Source organism: Cicer arietinum, chromosome 7 (genome assembly GCF_000331145.2).
Source record: "Cicer arietinum cultivar CDC Frontier isolate Library 1 chromosome 7, Cicar.CDCFrontier_v2.0, whole genome shotgun sequence".
Classification (NCBI taxonomy): domain Eukaryota; kingdom Viridiplantae; phylum Streptophyta; class Magnoliopsida; order Fabales; family Fabaceae; genus Cicer; species Cicer arietinum.
In genome coordinates, this window is record NC_021166.2 from 25798897 (window position 1) to 25811482 (window position 12586).

The window sequence follows — 12586 nt, forward strand, 5'->3', positions numbered from 1 at the left end:
GAAGAGTATATTCGGATTTTATTATCAAGTTGTGACAATCTTGAATGTTTGTGCTTTTCTGAATGCTATAATATGTATTACTTGAAAATTGAGCACCTTTTTTGCAAGAAGTTGAAGTACTTGAAGGTGAATCTTTGTCGCCAATTGAAGGCAATTATGCTCCACAGCAATAATTTGGAGACCTTGGAATACATAGGAAGCAAAGTTGTATTCTCTTTTGATACCCCTAGACTTAAAAGTTTCATTGGTCGTGTGAGTGAATCTATAGCTTATCATGGCGAAAATTGGCTAATTTGTAAACTTTCCAATGATCTTCCTCAGCTTGAAACTTTGTTTATTGAATGCAGCTCCACGGTAAGTTGTATACATTTTTTTAATAATTTGATGTCCCATCTATTCTAAAATATAAGAAAAAAAATGATTAAAAAGTAGTTAAAGAAAATTAAAACAACTAGCTAGGCCAAAAAAGAGGCTTGATTTGATTTGATATCCTAAAATTATACACTTTTTTAAATCATTTAATATTTTATCAAAAAAGAAACTTAATTTCTCTCTGGTATCTCTAAGCAAGTATCATATGATGTATTAATCTAAATTCAAATTCAATTGCGCTCAAAAATCTAACGGATGTTAAGGGTTAAAGGATCTATCAATTCAGAAATTTGAGTGTTTATAAGCCATTGTTAGACTATTTTTTTGTAATGTGAAATTTTTTGTTGCAACGAAACATCTAGATAGCGATAATTGTTATAATTGTGTTGATGTATTTTTCTTTATGAGGTGTATGCAGGGTAAGGTTGTGACAAATAGATTCCCCACATTTCCAAATTTGAAGCATCTAGAAGTTATAAAAGTGGGGATATTTCGACAGGACCTCTCATGGCTACCGGTTGCTCTCAATGCATGTCCAACTCTTGCAAAACTTAAGCTTCATGTAAGTTTCTCTTTTTCTTTTACAATATTTTTAAAAACTCTATTTAATTATAGTGTACTTTGTAAGAGTTAAAGAATTGGAGCACTCTATTTGAATTCTTATTGTTAAACATAAATATATATATCTTTAATTAAAACAAAAAGGGTAAAATGTTATGCAAGAAATTTATTATTGAGTGTTTTTTGTAATTATCGATTTAATTTGTTGCAGCTAAGTACCCATTTTAACATTGATGAAGATCTAAGGAAAACATTTTGGCCTCCAAGAAGCCCACATAATCATCTCAAGGAAATAACAATAACAGGAATTAGAGGTCATTCAAGTGAGATTGCAATTGCAATTTATCTCCTAAAGAATGCAATTGCACTTGAAAAAATGATAGTAGACCCACGTCCAATAATTTACCTTGGGAATGGTAAATGTGTTCATTCAGAAGCATGTGAGAATTGGAGCAGGATTGGGAGGCAGAAGGTTCAAATTCTTCTAAAACAAGAAGTTAATTCCCTAGTGGAATTGTTAATCTTATAAAATAAGTAGTGATGGAAATGTGAGCTTATAATTTGTGATTTATCACTACTATAGTCTATATGAAATAATCATTTGAGAAATGTAAAAGGACACCCAAGGACCCCTGAGTTCAATGAACAAAAGGGAGTTTCCCCAAACACTTCAATTAAATAATAAATAAAGTTCTATTGATATGAATTAAATTTGGTTGAATAAATGATCGGTGTTTATCAACAATAATTTTCTTTTATTAGTCGATTGCATTGAAAAAGAAATTATGTTCTTGACTGTGGATATTTTAACTAATTCAAATAGCATTAAGTGAAGATAACAAAGTTAACTAAATTTCACAAGTCACATTCTAAAGTTTCAATTACTTGTTGAATTGTATATTTTCTATATGTCTAAAGTTGTATACATATATGTAAACACGATGGTTAGTCCCATCCAATTTTATAGAAATTATTGGGAAGGAAGTTAATTTCGTGAATCATCTTTGACAGCATCGTGGACAATAACTTCTTGTTAGGAAAATTCTCCATAATTTTCTGAGTCTCTATTCACACATGGTATAAGAACTTAGAAGAAATGTAAACGACATAAGAAGAGGAAGGTAGCTAGGGTTCACCTATAAGGAGATCGCAATGGAATAATTTTTCCAATAATCTAATGCCAAAATGGAAATGCTTGCTAATGGTATATTATTCCATAACTTCAAATGGGTCATTCCTTTATACACTTTTTAAAAATGGTATTTAAATTCATCGTCAAAAGCCTCTTTCAAATTCAAATTCTAGATTATTTTCTTTTTCCTCCATTAGAGAAAGGTGGTTTATATCTATTTTTTTGTCTAAAATTACTCTTTCAAATAGTTTTTATTTTATTTTATTTTAATAAGTGGTTTCCACACAAATTTAGTCTTTTTTTTTTTTTGTATTTTTTGTTGTGATTTCATCGTCTGAATACGATGGTTTTTGAGTTTCTCGTTTTTCTCGTCTTCGAGCAACGTTTTGGTTCAAAATTGATAGAGTAGTTTCAGTCGCTTACATGCATATTTCAACTAATGACTTTTGTATTGTCAATATTACATATCTAAAGACATATGTATTCTAGACACTTAATTTTTTTTTCATATTTGTAAGCATGTTTTTTCATATTTGTAAGTATGTTGCCATTTAGTTCTATGCTCTCGTTTTACGCTATTAACTTGAGTATTTAGAGTTGGTTCGCAGATTCAGCCTTTTTGTTTTTAACAAATTTCAATTGGTATTGCATCAATGTATTCTACAATTTGATTCAACGAATGTTGTTTCTTTTAGTAAAAAAAAATGTACTTGAAAAGTTAATGTATTTGGTCTAAAATGTAGACCAGATACATCGACTTTTTAAATACTTTTTTGACTATATTTCATTTTGAATAGAGCATACAATAGTTTCAATTCAAAATAAAATCTTAAATTTTTTTCTCAACTAATACTTAAGAAGCTTAATTATAAATATGTTTTTGCGTCCATTAATTTAACTTTTAAGTTTATTATGATATCTTAACTCCAAAATTAGTAAATTTGAACCTTAATTTACATCTGCTAACACAAGTTGGTCATTTTCTTCCAAAGTGTTAATCAAAATTAAACTTTTATTATATGAATTTGACGTGTTACCTTAGAACCTATGTGTAAATATTAATTAATTTTTATTTAGTATGAAAATTGAAAAATCAAATGAAACAAAGGGTTTTTTTTAATAATTTTTTTTTAAAAAAACTAAATACTTTTTTTGAAAACTATTAACCAAAATGTCCATTTTTTTATTTAAGTTACAAATCGCCATTTGCAAAGGCGACTTCCTTAAGTAATTTTCAAAAAAAAAATAATAATTTTTTTTCAAATTAACAATATATATATATATATATATATATAATTCATAAAAATACATAAACACAAAATTTAAATTACATAGATTGACTAGAGTTTCCTGTAACATTTTAAATTACAAAATTCAATCATAAAAAATATCACAAATTTAACAAAAATTACAATAAAATTAATGTCGAAGGCGACCTTCAGTACCACATTGCCGAGGTTTTCTCACACTTATTGGATTTTGACGACGCTTTGGTAGATCACGAGTTTGTTGTTGTTGTTCTTCTTCTTGATCTTCGTCTTCTTGTTGTTGAGGATGTCTAGCAGAAAATGCTGCAGAAGAACTACTTCCACCTTGAGTCTAGTTGTATATTTGATTCAACGGAGTATATGCATTCCCAAAGCTTAGAATTTGAAAGCTTTGTTGACACATATTATTCAGTAATTGGGTAGTAGACTTAGGTGTATTATAACGAGTATTGAACCTGTTATACAACAATTTATCTTTGTTTGATGCAAAGGATAATCCACGATTTTCTTCTTGATGTGGTTGTTGGCTGTCAAAATTAAATTGTTCTCGTGGCGTGAACCTGTGAGGTTGATGTGGTGTGTGGGTAAAAGTATGAGGAGGTGGTTGAGTGTCATGAGGTGTTGGTATATAATATTGATTTTGTAGTGTTGTGTTGGACATTGATTCTTGAAAAAATATTGGCAAGATTATGGTGGAGGTTGGGGTGGATCATAACACGAGGATCAACCAATTGATTTTCTATAGAAATAAATCGTTTAGAATTTTTGAAAAACCAAACCATGTATTCATAACTTGGTTTAAATTCAACATTTAGAGGTTGACCATGAAGAATAGGATTCTCTCGTTCATTCCACACTTTGTTCTCATTTTCGTAGATTAATGTCCAACTATAGTCAACTTGTTTATTCAAATCTACCTTATAATACTTTTTCATGTTCCTCGGTGGATGTGGAATTTCTTGAGGTAGTCCAAATTGTAGTTTCACTCTATCGGTTTGATGCATTTTTATTATGTAGAAACAAATCAAATATGTAGGTGCATTCCATAGCCAATTTTCTTCTGGATTATCGTATGTTAGACGTAGATAGGGCCTCCAGAGAAACTGATATATAACAAGTTTGTTAGTAATATATGCATAAGAAGAAATAAAATAATAGAAATAAAGTAATGCTTTAATATATTACATCGTTAACGGTCATGTGATCATTTTTTTATCGATATCCAGCGGTATGATAACGAGGTGTATCGCCAAATTTCATTCTCTTTCCACTAAAAAGGTACGTAACACCTAAAGTCAACGTTTGTTTGATTTCAGATAGACACGAATCCATTAAAAGTGCTTATAATAATTCAAATAATGATTGACATGATCCTTTGCCAACACATGTATATTGCATCCGACATATTGCACAAAATTTCATGAGAGAGTTCAAGGACACTTCAAAGAAAACTTGTTTGTATGAGTAATTATCTAATTCTTCTTAGTATATTTTCCACTTATCACTTTATAATACTTGATAATTTTTAATAATTTATAACATGATATGCATTAAGTGAGCCATCATTCAAATATTACCGCAATGAAATTAGGATGGTAAATCCAAAGGTTTTAAGATGGATCGGTAATATCTCCCCATAACAATGGACTATGGCGTATTCTCAAGGTCGACGATGAGGACACATGACAATAAATATTTATGAGTCAATCAATGTAGTGCTCAAGGGTACAAGAAAACTCCCAATGATTGCTTTGGTACAATCAACATACTATAGATTGAGAGTTTTATATACATAAAGGGGACAATAATATCACGCATCATTAGCTTCTGGTCTAGTATACACAGATGATTGCATGGACAAGATTAAATATGAAGTTGTTAAATCTAATACTCACCAAGTCATGCAATTCGATCGAAATTGTTATTCCTTCATGGTGCATGAAATAGTAAAATCAAGAGAGGTGCGACCAATTGGTCATTTTGAAATCAACCTTTAAAGAAAATTGTGTGATTGTGGAAAATTTCAGGCTATACACGTGCCTTGTTCACATGTCATAGATGCATGTTCTTACGCTCGTCAAAACTATTTAGTGCTTCTATCTGACGTATACAAGGTTATTTATGTATTTAACATCTACAAATAAGAGTTTCTACATATACCCAATTAAGGATATTGAGCCACATATGAAGATAAAATATTATATCACAATCCTGAAATACGGAGAATTTAAAAATGTCGTTCAAATATTACCCGTATTAGAATTGAAATGGACATTAAAGAAAAAGTGTCAAGAAAATGCGGACTATGTCGGTTAACTGGTCATACTCGAAAACATTGTCCAAATATTACAGGAAACTCTAGTCAATCTATGTAATTTAAAATTTGTATTTATGTATTTTTATGAATTTGTATATATATATATATATATATATATTGTTAATTTAAAAAAAAAAATTAATTTTTTTTTTGAAAATTGCTTAAGGAAGTCGTCGTTGCAAACACGGATTTTGCAAATGACGACTTGTAATTAAAAAAAAGCCATTTTAATTAATAGTTTTTAAAAGGAAATATTAGATAAAAAAATTTAAAAAGAGGTTATTAAAAAAAAAAAAAAAAAACTCTGAAACAAAAACCAAAGAGAAAAAGTAGCATAACCAGACAAGGAAGACGGAGAGAACATGTTCACTGAAAAGGTGGACTACGAAATGTGTTTTTGGGGAGAAAACAGAGCACCAGTTTAGTGTCTAGTAGTAATTTTTATAATATATCCTTCTAATTGATAGTAATTTTATCATATATCTTTTAAATTTTACCATGCCTTAACACTAAACACATATATGATACAAAATATTACATAATTTAAAAAAAGAAAAACCGTCAAACATATTATAGACAATTTTGGAGTACTTTAGTGCGATAAAATGTTATTTATAAAATTAAATGTAAAATGTTAATATTTTATAAACATATAATAGATTATTTTCTAGCCTCTATTTTGTAAAGTTTATGAATCTACCACCGTATAAGTAAATAATATATATAGAATTATGGTCACTATTATAATACAAATTTAATTATTTTGAATCATGCTATTATTTTTTTGAACAAAGCAAAAAAATAATATATTAAAGAAGTTACCAAGTACAAGATGTTCCTAAAACTGGAAAATACAAATATTACACTATAAAGTCAAGTTTTACACATTATACAAAGAGAAATGTTATTTAAACACATCTTTAAACACATATACAAACACATATACCGTATACGTATACAAGCATAAAGACGTATATATACTTAGGGATATTTTAGTCATTTTAGTGATTTTCATTCTATTCCTCATAAACCCTTTTTTTTTTTTTTTTCTCATTCTCTCTTCTCTCTCTTCTCCATCTTGTTCTCCACCATTCCATCTTCTTCTCTTCTTCTGCCGTTTTCTTCGTTTGCCTATCTTCTTTGATTCTGCCGATCTTCTGGCCGCCGTTTCTGTATCTTCGTTGCCGATCTTCTGCCCGCCATTTCTGTATCTTCGTTGCCGATCTTCTGCCCGCCGTTTCTGTATCTTCGTTGCCGATCTTCTGCCGTTTCTGTATCTTTGTCACTGTAAGTTTACTTTTCCATATCATTAGGGTTTTTCGTTATTGATTTAGGGTTTCTATTTTTGCTTCTCCGTTTGGGATTTTTTATTTTTAGGGTTTCTATTTTTGCCTTCTTTGTTCGTCTTTGCCGATCTTCTTCGATTCTGCCGATCTTCTGCCGTTTCTGTATCTTCGTCATTGTAAGTTTACTTTTCCATATCATTAGGGTTTTTCGTTATTGATTTAGGGTTTCTATTTTTGCTTCTCCGTTTGGGATTTTTTTATTTTTAGGGTTTCTATTTTTGCCTTCTTTGTTTCTATTTTTAGTTATTGATTTAGGGTTTCTATTTTAGTTTCTTCGTTTAGGATTTTTTGATTTTTAGGATTTCTATTTTTGACTTCTTTGTTTCTTCGTTTAGGATTTTTTGATTTTTAGGATTTTTTGGAAGCAACACTTTGTATGCCGAAACAGTAACCAAACAGAATTTTAATATGAATGTTGATTTGACTTGTTAATATTTTGGTATTTATTTTTATGCAGTTTTGATGCTTTAAGACATGACACTGACAAAAGAAAAAAATGTAAGGAATTTATAAATTAGTTATATTTGTATTGTTGCAATTTATTTATCAATATTAACTATATATTCATAATTTTCAGATACGTGCGAGACATGCATGTTTACCAAATTTGTTGCATGAAATCAACCTTCATTTGTCAAATGCAAATCGAACTCAAATTATGACAACTCCATTCAAATGGGTTTTAGATATGCCAAAAAATTTACAAATTTCTGGTGCTTTATTGTCAGAGTTGGCTAGTAGGTGGGATGAACGTAGTGGGGGATTTAGGATTAGAGGTAGGATAGTTAATTTTACTCCAAGTGATGTATGTTTAGCTATAGGACTACCAATAGTAGGTGAGTCTTTGAAAGAATATGAAAATGAGGAATGTGATACATTGAAGTTGTTTAGAGGAAAAGATGTAACTTGTGAAATGATTGGTGTGTTGCTTCACATGTATCGTATGCAGAAAGTCAATTTTTGTAGCCTTTATATAATTTATTTTCACTATATATCTCGCCAATAAATGGGACAATACCTCGCCAATAAACTATATATCATTTATTTTATTCTCACTGCAACGTGCTACGCGTTATTGTGCTTTAAATGGAACCATACATCGCCGAAACAAATTGTCTTTTGTAAGAATTCTATTATGATAAATTCTCTACCTAAATAATTAAACCTTTGTAGGTGCGTAAGGATGTCAAGCTAAGCCTTGAAAAGTAGACATTGGTGTTGAGGTCAAAAATTTTTTATATATATTTTAATGACAACAAACCCTATGAAATAAATGTTAAATTTTATAAATGGTGATGTACTTATGATTGCACGTGAGTTTTTATTTAAGGAACATGAATCACATAAGTGGACAAATTAGAAGTCATTTACATCAACAAATGCATAAGTATCTACTCTATGATGAAAAAATCAAAGTAGTATTAGAAGATTACAACAATAATATCATAAGTTTCATGTAGATATTAGAAGACACTTTTTCAAACAGGTTTATGAACCCATGAAAATCAAACAAGTCAAAAATTGTCTCAAGGAACATATGAAACAAATGTTCAGAACATTATGAACCAAAGAATAAAGAGAATGATCATTTGATACCTTGAGATCCAAACATATACGAAGATGAAGAAAGAAGTTAAAGAACATCTTTATGAAAGAATCTCAAAAGGAATATTTTATATACGATATAAAATATTCAAGAGAATGATTATTGAATCTTCAAAAGAACATTCTCGTGATGAACAAGTTCATTGCATTCATAAATATTCCTATCAATTCAACAAAATGACAAGAATCAACTTTGATGAAGATTGAGTCATTTTTTAAAAGAATGATAGAAGAACATTTAGCATAATACTTTGGCTTTTCTATTAAAGAGCGAATGACTGGAGAATATTCTAAAAAACATTCTGGTTGTTTGGAGAATATTTAGAAGAATATTTTGGTTGTCCTTTATAAAAGACAAATTCAAGAAAGATTAGTCAAAGAAGACCAAATTGTAAGCTAAGAATATTAAAATCGCACATAAGACTGCTAAGATCAAATGAACAATTACGAAACTCAAAGGGACACAAGTACATTATACTACCATTGTTATGCAAAAAGCTATGCATGCTTCTGATCACAAACAATATCAAATTGCTTTTGACAACTCATTATCAAACTTATTCTCACTTTCCTTCAAACTCAAAAACAAGAATGTTCTGGGTTGGTCAAGAATATTATGGACAGTAATATAAACATGTGTTTAATATGTCTAAATCATGTTTGACACTTGGCTAATGTGTCTAACGACTACATTCAACTTTATCCAAGTTTTCAAGCTTATTTTCATCTATAAAAGGAAGATCAATCAGAACAAAAATGCACGAGTTTGACATACAATCAATATTCACTTGTTCAAGTCAAATACTCTTCAAGAAAACTTCAACTTTCTTCAATATATCTTTGGTTCATCCTTATTGAGTTTTACTTTCAGTTAATCTCAAACAAAGACTTGAGAGTCATTATAACCCAAACACTTTTATCATACACATTATAATTGGCTCAAGTATGTCTTTTATGTTAGATTGAGTGTATCTAAAAAATCATTTCTAGATTGAAAGATGATTGTAAAAAATCATTTCTAGGTTGAAAGATGGTTGTGAAAATCCTTTCAATGTTGAAAGGCGACTGTAAAAATTATTTCTATGTTGAAAGGTGAAGACTATAATTGATCAAGCTTTTATCAAGACTAAAGGTGCAATGGAGAATATTCTAGATATAAAGCACATGGTGAAAATCTAACGATTGTGAGAATTGAACTAGTTCGATTTGGGTGAACTTGTATACTTTTTGTGTGTGATCTTTATATCACTTATCTTTAATTGTTTGCACGTGCAAATCACTCTTCACTATCATTGTTTTTATTTACAATTTCTTAATTTCTTATCAACTGTCTATAACGTTCCAGCCAGTTAAAAGCTTACTAATCAATTTTTGATTACCAAATTTAATCTTGAGTAAATCATTAATTAAAGTACATGAGCTAAATTTAAAAGGATCACAATTCAAACCATTCTTTCTTGTGACTACTCATTGCACTTTAGTTGGGACACCATCAGCAAAGTCCTGTTGCAGCACAAGATAAGCCTCATTTACCGAATATGAACCTCATTGAATACTATTCTACAATCCTGTATCGACTACATTAACCTGCAAATGTACATTATTCAAAATAGTTCTACATTCCTTCACTAAGTTCTACTTCCATGCAAACAAACATCTTTGCCACCTCCACCAACGAACACCCTCCTTACACAATAAATCTAACTTCACATATACACATTCATGCAAAAATAAATTAAATAACCTACTGAACTGCTCACACAAAATCTCACCCACCAACCAATAATCCTATGAAAATTGAAGTAGAAGTAACACATTTCAATATGCTTTTATACTACTTCTTTGGAAAACTCATCTTTGATACAACAAAATCCAAACAATCCCACTCAACTGAATCATACACATTTTCAAAATTCACTTTAAATAGGATTATATCATTTTTCTTCTATTTTGCCTAATCAACCACTTCATTTACAATTAAGATTTATCCAAAAAAATATCTATCTTTAACAAGAGATGATTAAGATTCAACTATTACATTCCCAATAATCTACTTCAGCATATTAGCCAACAATTTTGATAAAACTTTATAAATACACTCTACCAAAATCTGACAACACCTACAATTATTTTTCTTTGGAATCAGAACTATAAAGGTGAGATTCATATCTTTTACCAAGCTCTCATTTGTGTGAAACTTGACAAAAGATCTCATGAAATTAAAGACAAATTTGACGCCATTTGGACCTATAATTCTTTAGTTGTCAAAATCCCAAACCACATATTTAACTCCCTCTTCATTGAAACCAACTATTAAAGACTTTGTTTGAATTAGTGAAAGTGATTTAAATTGCAATTTATCAAAACCCAACTGAACAAATCTAATAGTTTTAAAATAGGGTTTAAATTATTTTAAAAAAACTACATTTCTCACTAGCTCTACCCTTTCTACTCGCATTTCCCCCACCTTAATGGTGAGAATCAAATTAAACCACCTTTTGTTCGATACCACCCCCATGAAAAAAAAAACTATGTTTGCATCCCCCTCCAATTAACCAAATACTACAATTTAGCTAAGACAATTAAAAAATTCTAGAGGACTACTGATGTTGCTCCTCAACCTCGACACAAAAAAGCACACAAGACTTAGCTTTAATATCTAACTTACTCATGTCCTCTTTAGCAACCCTTAACTTCTCAATCAAATTAGCAAAATGCTCTATGTACCAAACATGCAAATGGTTTTTAATATTTTTTAATTGTTATTTCAATTCAAAACCCCTCGTCCTATCATCAAATAGGAACTCCACCCTTCTTTAACAAAAGTTGGATAACCATTCAACTCTCCCAACATTTAAGCATATAAAAAGGACTTGGACCCTAATTCTTCCATTCATCACACAAAAACAATAGGTAGAGGTATGACAAACCTCGATCCAAAGGGCATTGCAACCAATTGAGCCATTGGTTACCCCATCACTCTGATAGAAGAAAACGATGTAGCCTACTCCTAGCTACTATATCCAACTGACTTAACATAAACACTCGTCCTACCTAAGTGAGATATGACTCCTTAATAAAATTGTTAAAACACAATATATCATCAACTTGAATAACTTTAATTGTCTCTTTCCGCCCAATTTTCTACCTAAGCGAGTTAAAATTCCCCCACATACACCAACAACACTTTAGCACACTCTACCTTCTCCCCTACCACATTCAACAACTTCAACTTCTCTATCCTATCACAAGGTGCGTAATCATTTGCCACACTAATCAGCCATTCTCCTTCCACACGCCCTTTACAACTAATGCATGATTTAATTAAAATGGAATAACTCCACATATCAATATGTGATCTATCTCATATGGTATGTATACCTCCAGATTGAGCCACTAAAGGTTTAAACAACCATCAGTATCCTTTTGAAATCCCACAACATTTCATTCACATCATCTTCCACAAGCCCTATCTTTGTTTCTTGAACAAACACTACATCAAATTTTTTTATTTCTAAATAGCAACTGTAATTCTTTCTTCTTTGCTCTAACATTATAACACAACATCATCATATTTAGCTCACCGACACTCCAAGAGCACCCTATCCCCACATTTTTTTAATCACTATCTATATATATTTTTCGATATTCTCCCCTCCCTTCCATTTTCATTAATTTTTCAACTAATAATTTATTCCTCCTCTCCATGTTTTAATCCCACCTCTTTTACAAAACTTAATGCATCTTCACTAACATCTGCCACATCATTATTAAGTAAAGTCCAATGCCTCTAATCTATCCACGACAATGAATTAGCTATACCAGATGAAGAGGAAACACTTATTTGATTAAGTGGTGGAAAAAAGTTGATTATCGTATACATTAATTCTATTGAACCACTAATATGAGCTTCTTCTTCTATTGTGGTTCCGGTAGTCTAGCTATTTGCTTCCAAGATAAAAAGTCTATTTTGACTCTAAAAAAA

General features: G+C 30.2%; 1 protein-coding gene across 1 annotated transcript in view; it reads left to right on the forward strand.

Annotated features, from left to right (window-relative positions):
- Positions 1 to 1656, forward strand: part of LOC101496713 (F-box/FBD/LRR-repeat protein At1g13570-like) — a 2413-nt gene extending 757 nt beyond the window's left edge. The window contains exons 1-3 of the mRNA XM_012718865.3: positions 1 to 354; positions 791 to 934; positions 1145 to 1656. The exon at positions 1 to 354 is cut by the window's left edge and continues 757 nt beyond it. Of these exons, the coding sequence (XP_012574319.2) occupies positions 1 to 354; positions 791 to 934; positions 1145 to 1462 (816 nt within the window). The 3' untranslated portion in view covers positions 1463 to 1656. The remainder of the gene's footprint in view (positions 355 to 790; positions 935 to 1144) is intronic.
- The last annotated feature ends 10930 nt before the right edge of the window (positions 1657 to 12586 follow it).